This window comes from Apaloderma vittatum, unplaced genomic scaffold (genome assembly GCF_000703405.1).
Source record: "Apaloderma vittatum isolate BGI_N311 unplaced genomic scaffold, ASM70340v1 scaffold30465, whole genome shotgun sequence".
Lineage (NCBI taxonomy): Eukaryota > Metazoa > Chordata > Aves > Trogoniformes > Trogonidae > Apaloderma > Apaloderma vittatum.
In genome coordinates this window covers 24,046-30,877 of record NW_009719287.1, presented here as the reverse complement: position 1 = coordinate 30,877, position 6,832 = coordinate 24,046, and the positions used below count along the sequence as shown (strand labels likewise).

The window sequence follows — 6,832 nt, the reverse complement described above, 5'->3', positions numbered from 1 at the left end:
TGTCATGCTTAAAAGAAAAAAAAAATAAAATAAAATAAGCCAACCTCCCGCCACGAAAATAACAAAATCTCCTACAAGACCTTACAGGACGGATGTTCGCTGTACTGCTGAGTAAATAATGAGCTTTAAACCCACGTGCTGCCCTCCACACGCACTGTGCTCCCTGGGAGAGTTTAGGCTGGGTGTGGGGGGGGGGGGGCGCCATACGTCGCACAAATAGGATGAAGTACACATTTTTTTTACAATTTTTTTTTTCTAAGTTGCTTTAGGGCTTGATTTACATACAAGATGGACTGGACTGGAAAACATAATGGGCCAAATGATACAACTAATGATGGAACAGTGGTACGACTGCGAGGCCTGCCATTTGGTTGCAGCAAAGAAGAGATTGTTCAGTTTTTCCAAGGTACCTCTAGTATAGTTGGGAGTACAGCAACTGGGTTTTCTTGCATCTTTTACGCAGTGTATTTGCAAGCATTTTGATTTTTAATAGCTGATAATGGGGTGGATGGGAGGGACTATGTTAAATTAGTTTGTCTTGAGTAAGAATTATGCCCTGTAAATCAAGTATGGCTAACCGTAGATGTAGTAAACCACAATGTGTATCTAATTTTGTCGAGGTGGTAAACGTATTATGCATATTGGGATACGCTGAATGTTAGCACTTGGATGGGATAAATTTCTTGATCGGTAGCTATATTTTCTTCATATGACTTAGGTGGTTGTATTTTTGCATAGTTTAAAGAGAAAAGAAGTATGGCTAAATCCATTAATGTTTAATGACAGATCATTTGGCTTGTATTGTTGGGTGATGGGGGAAAGAAGGCGGTTTTCTTTTTCGTTGTTGTTGTTTAGATATGCTTTAAGTATTTGCTACAGATGGGAATGTTTCAGCCTTTAACACTGTTCCCCTTGATGGGGTTATTTGTCCTTGGGTTAAAGGGTTGGAAATCGTGCCAAATGGGATAACATTGACGCTGGACTACCAGGGGAGAAGCACAGGGGAGGCCTTCGTGCAGTTTGCTTCAAAGGAGATAGCAGAAAATGCTCTGGGGAAACACAAGGAAAGAATAGGGCACAGGTGGGGATGGAGAGTTTGGGATGGTGTTAAATCTTTATTTTTGGGGGTTGTGGGTCAGTAATGCTTTTGGGGGGGTTGGGGACCATTATATGGAACTGGCTGTTTTTAAGAATTTTTGTAACATCCTAAGTTAACTGGGGAAATACGGTAGATTTGGGGGGGTGGGGGAGAACAGCATTGCTCTGGATAGTTCGCTAAACTTGGAAAATTGTTTCAATCATTCTTGCATAGGGTAATTTGTGATAAATGCCACTATAGCTAGACATTGTTTTCCAACAGTATGTTTCTCATACTGGAAAGACAAGTTTTATGCTTAATTTGTACAGCTAAGAGTTTTCACTTACTAATTTTTGCCACTGTAAAGTGTTTTGTTTTTTACATATATATATACACTTAAGATTCTTACGGTTTTGAGGAGAAACTTAAGTTGTATGGTATCTCTAGTCACTTCAGTTGGATTGTACATGTAGTTCTAGAAAACGTAGTGTGGCCTTTTATACTATTTCAGACAGCTTATGCGTGTGTTCTTACTGGTACCTCGAAAATCCTCTTTTATTAGATATATTGAAATCTTCAAAAGTAGTAAGAGCGAAATCAGAGGCTTCTGTGACATGCCAAGAAGAATGATGGGACAACAACGACCTGGACCATATGATAGACCATTAGGAGGAAGAGGGGGTTATTATGGAGCTGGGCGTGGAAGTATGTATGACAGAATGCGTCGAGGAGGTGGTGGATATGACGGTGGTATGTTTATCTAATGACCGGAGGTTCTGTTGTCAGTTTCATGTTTCTGACACTTTGTCCAGAAATAAAGAAATGGCAGTAGCTGCAGTACCCCTTAGGTTTGACACGCTTCACTCCAGAAAAAAAAAAAAAGTTACGTTACGCAGAACGTATTGAAAAATGTGGCTTAATAATTAAGATTAACAGAAATAATAAGGCAGCGGAATTGCATGCTTCGGTCTTTTTACTATCCGAAAGGAAATTTATGATTGTGCTCTGCTCAGAACCATGGGTTTGACAGCCTGTAGAGGCTGTTTGCAAACTTCTGGGTGCCCAAAGACTGAAAACGTTGATTTTTGTGCATTGCTGTGTGAGTTGCCAGTGGTAATGTCATCGTTCTTTCTATCTCTCTGTTGCACAGGATACGGTGGCTTTGATGATTATGGTGGCTATAATAACTATGGCTATGGCAATGATGGCTATGATGACAGAATGAGGGATGGAAGAGGTAAAAAAGTGCTTCTTTTTTAATACCTCGTTTAAAAAAATACTGTTTGCATTTTAAGACAGTATTTCTAAGACAAGCGTGCTTTTGTCGTTAGATTATTTTGTAAAGAAAGGTTGCCTAAAAGGAGGGGGGATTGTAGGGCTCGTAGGAAAAGGTGGATGCACTGCTGAGGATGACTGCTGGTGAAGTGTTTGGGTCGATAGACAGGAAGCGTAGAGATCTTGCATTCAGTGGGATGAAGTCAGTGCTTTCAGAAAAACAGCAGTAATGACTGTCGTGGTTTTCCATGATGACCTCACAGGTGTTTGCTTTTGCTTGCTGGGTTTTTTTCAATAGGCATGGGAGGACATGGCTACGTGACTGGAGATGCAGGCTCGGGTTTCCATGGTGGCGGTCACTTTGTTCACATGAGAGGACTGCCTTTCCGAGCGACAGAAAATGATATTGCTAATGTAAGTACAACGGGGAGAAGAGCTTTCCAATGCCAAGGGTTTGCATGTTCTTGTCTTTCTTGTTCCAAACTCTGCATAAGTTCTCCAGCAAGTCATTGGTCACTGTAACAGATCTAACTGAAATCGTGGCCTTCTCTGTGAGTTTTGCAAAGCTGAGTAGCAAATGAGCTTTTATAAAGGTATTGTCTGGGGTAAGATTACTGAAGAAGTTGGCCAAACCGTATTTAACATTAATTTCTTTGCTCTTTCATTTCCATAAAAGGGGCACTGGAGATTACAGCAGTTTTTGTAATCAGAATCCTCACTTCAAGGCTTTCAGAAGCTTATTTAAGCTTAGCTGCAGATTCACAATTTTGCAGAAGACTGACTGTAGGAGGGACAGGGTAGGAAGACCATGGGGAGCTGTGTTTGGCTGGAGGAGTGATAATCTGTTAGCCCTAGAGGCCAGGGTGGCAGATGAAAGCACATCTGCAAGATTTTTGGGAGTACATTCTTGTGTCAGTATGGATCTGCTGTTTGCAGGGGAAAGTTTTCCTGGGATATAAGGCCTAGTGTAAATATTTTTGAGGCAGAAGCCCATTCTTAAGCGTCTGCTTGTTGGTTTTGCGGTGGCTTTTTTTGGTGGGTTTATTGCTGATGTTGTTTGGGTTTGGTTTTCTTTTAAATCCAGCTATATTTTCTTCTGCCAGTTTGGTTTTCTTTAGTCTAAAGACTCTTGAAGAGCAAGTGTAAGACGTGAGGCTTCGATTCGGAGCATGTTACTACAAGTTGATGAGCAGTACTTGCATGGGACAGCAAGGGTTTGTTCGCACATGCCTTTAGTTGAAAAGGCTGTGGGTCAGAAGTGCTGCTGTTCCTCCCCAGCTTCTGCAGCAGGGGGGAGCAGTCTAATAGTCGGCTTGTTTTCAGTTCCAGAAATCCATCCTTGCTTTGAGAAATCTGTTTGGCTCTGCACTTCAAAACGATTATTCTTCTTTTCCAGGATGGCATCCTGTTGGAACTTGTTGCTTAAAGCACTGTCTGTGGACAGGAATTCTTGTTTGCTGCTTTGCTTTTAAAGAAAGCTCCTCAAGCTCTGTAGCTGGAGCCCTTGAAGCAGTGTGATAATGATAGATTGTAAGAGTAGATTGACCTAAAGTTGAAGGTCTGCTATAACAAAGTCATGCTTTGGAAAATTAATTAATAGTTTATGTGGTTTAGGATGAGATGAAATTAAAGCGAGGGCTCCACTAACTACTGGGATTTAAAAAAGGACCTGGTGTGAATTCTGCATAAATCTTGTTTTTTATTTTTGTTTGTTTGTTTGTTTTTATTCTTAGTTTTTCTCGCCATTGAATCCTATAAGAGTTCACATTGATATTGGGGCAGATGGAAGAGCCACAGGAGAGGCAGATGTGGAATTCGTAACACATGAGGATGCGGTAGCTGCCATGTCTAAGGATAAAAATCACATGCGTGAGTGTTGCTTTCACCTGAAGCTTTCCCTGACCAGGCATTAGCAGGGTATGGGAGGGTAAACTGAGTGGAAGCGTTTAATCTGCATTTAACTTCAGTTGCCACGCAGTAAACGTACAAGTTGTAAGACTTTTTGCCATTTGTCACATTTCAAACTGACTCTGTGGGCTTCTTTTACTTGTAAGGTGGGGGTTTTTCGTTTCTCTCGCTCTGCTTTAAGTTTCCTATCAAAGTAGCAAGTAAAGCTTTTTTTGTTTCCTGCAGAGCATCGATATATTGAACTGTTCCTGAATTCAACTGCTGGAGGTGGTTCTGGCATGGGAGGCTATGGCAGAGATGGAATGGGTACGCATCAATTCCAGACAGAGCTGACACTTCACCAACTCTTAATGAGCTCCTAACTTGTAACGATGCGCTTTCTGCTTTTCAGATCAAGGTTACGGCTCTGTTGGTAGAATGGGAATGGGTAGCAATTACAGCGGTGGATATGGAACTCCCGATGGCTTGGGTGGATATAGTAAGTAAAAACTCTGTTCTCAATGTTTTGTGAGAATGTTGCTATGTCCATGTAGTAAATGGTGACGGGGAAGGGCGGTGGGCTCGGTGTGCTGCTCGGGGCAGTGATCGTGCCAGGAGAGAGGGGAGGAGAAAAGGGGTGGTTAAATTTCAGCTGTGCAGCGCTTGGGTCTTTATGCATTTTGCTACTGCAGCAAGTGCTTGTGTAGAGAAATAGTGCTGAAATTTTATTATTTTAGTAGAAGTTAAGTGATCTCAGCCGTTCCGTATTACCCATCACATTTTTTCTTTTTTTAAGGTATGTATGCGTGACCTTGTGTCAATTGTTTGCAGGTCGTGGCAGTGGAAATAGTGGAGGATACTATGGGCAAGGCAGTATGGGTGGAGGAGGATGGCGTGGAATGTATTGAATGATAGCCTTGCTTCTGCAAAACATCCTGGAAGAAACAGTCTCTGGTCTACTAGACTTTCTTACAAAATTTAATTTCTTTTGTATTTTAAGAACTTTATAATGACTGAAGGAATGTGTTTTCACAATATTATTTGGTAAGCAACAGATTGTGATGGGAAAATCTGTTTTCTGTAGGTTTTATTTGTTGCATACTCTGACTTTAAATAAATTTTTATATTCAAACCACTGATGTTGATACTTTTTATACTAGTTACTCCTAAGGATGTATTACATATTCAAGACTACAGTCGGTTTAAGATGTTGTACTATGGTTCAATAAAGGTGGTTGTACTGTATCTCCTATGAACACTGTGTAATCTTGGTGTAGTAAATGAGTTTGACAAATTCACTTGTTTAAGGGGGAAAAGGTAGATGAGTAGATTAGTTTATTTGGTAATGATCTTTCCTAGACCCTTTTGATAAGTTGTATGTAGTGATTTCTCAAAGCGGCATAAAGCCGTGGAGGTTAAAACCCAGGCTGCTTCCTCACACTAGCAGAATCTGCCACCATCTTCAAGTGGCCAGAGGCACAACCAAGCAGCGCCCATGGCTTGTGCCTCCACCTAACCAAGCGACTGCGTTTATTTCTGCCCTTCGCTGTAGAACTCTAGCCACTGCCTTCCACACGTGTAACCTGTGAGTCAAACTAAAAGTAGCACGGCTTGCAGCTAACGTGAAAGAGGGCAAATCCTAGTTCTTTTGAAGCTGTTGACTTACTGTTTCTTTTCACAAACACTGTTCTGGGGAAGAGGGGGATTTGGAAGCAAGTTACGCTTTTCACAAAATTACTGTATTTAAACATGGTTCAGCTTTTCTTTGCTGCACAAAGCAGATCTGTCTATTGGTTCGAAGCTTGACAAGTCATGACATGGGTGAGCTCATGAGAAGCAAAGTATCTCAAATAACTTAGGCCCAATAGCTGCTTAACTAACACACAACCCAAACACGTTGATCAAACTCCTTGTGCATTTGTGACATGTAAGATATGTAAGAAACTATTGTTTGAAGACACTTAACATACCTGATGTGTAATGAAAAAAGGTATTTATTCTTCTGAGCCAGTGTGATCTCCCAAATTAACTGCTTTGTCCTCAATGCCTCCCTTAAAATGTCAAATGTGATCTTGGGTATTAAAAGTCTGTCGCCTGTTTTGCTAGTACTGTGTTACCTATGTAATAAATGTCTTCTTGTGGGAGAGAGGAGAATGGAGTTTATTTCACCAGAGATCGTGTCCTTGTGTGCAAGTGATTGGAAGTAGCAGCTGAAAGGGGCAAGGGGCAGAGGAGGCTTCTGCAGTACCAGATGTGTTTGGCTAGGGAGGGGAGGGGAAGAGGCTTTGTTTTAACTTGTGCTCTTAAAAACTAGCGGGTTTGTCTGCTGCTGAAAAAGCTTACCTGTTCCGTAAAGCTGAGGTGGCAAAGGCCAGGGCAGGGCGTACAGTAAGATGCAGGAAGGAGCTACCTTGAGAGCAGGCTGGGACTTGGGCTGTGAGCTATTTGTGTAACCAAGTGATCTGCAAGGGGGACGCTGGATGGGAGTGCTGGCGAATGAAATCCCACGGGCCCTCCACCCTCTCCCACCTTCTCCCCAGCAATGCACCTGGTCGCTTCCAGCACTGAACCTGGCGAGTCGCTCGAGCAGCA

At 41.9% G+C, this 6,832-nt stretch overlaps 1 protein-coding gene across 2 annotated transcripts; it reads left to right on the top strand.

The window, feature by feature from the left end:
- Positions 1 to 268: 268 nt before the first annotated feature.
- HNRNPH3 (heterogeneous nuclear ribonucleoprotein H3 (2H9)) lies at positions 269 to 6,384 on the top strand. 2 transcript variants are annotated; one of them, XM_009870587.1, is made up of 9 exons: positions 269 to 406; positions 943 to 1,081; positions 1,641 to 1,828; positions 2,229 to 2,315; positions 2,652 to 2,767; positions 4,087 to 4,222; positions 4,487 to 4,567; positions 4,653 to 4,739; positions 5,072 to 6,384. In XM_009870587.1, exons 1-9 carry the CDS (start codon positions 289 to 291, stop codon positions 5,146 to 5,148), a joined length of 1,029 nt encoding a protein of 342 aa, XP_009868889.1. In that variant the 5' UTR covers positions 269 to 288; the 3' UTR covers positions 5,149 to 6,384. The 2 variants fall into 2 exon arrangements, with proteins under 2 accessions (XP_009868889.1, XP_009868890.1); XM_009870588.1 differs by having other exon boundaries at positions 1,641 to 1,783; positions 5,072 to 5,375.
- Positions 6,385 to 6,832: the final 448 nt, after the last annotated feature.

Excerpts from the sequence above, each read along its gene's own strand:
- HNRNPH3 (XM_009870587.1), top strand. The coding sequence starts at position 289 with ATGGACTGGACTGGAAAACATAATGGGCCAAATGATACAACTAATGAT. Across the intron at positions 1,082-1,640 it reads AAGGAAAGAATAGGGCACAG|ATATATTGAAATCTTCAAAA; the intron begins GTGGGGATGGAG and ends CTCTTTTATTAG. Across the intron at positions 4,223-4,486 it reads TAAGGATAAAAATCACATGC|AGCATCGATATATTGAACTG; the intron begins GTGAGTGTTGCT and ends TGTTTCCTGCAG.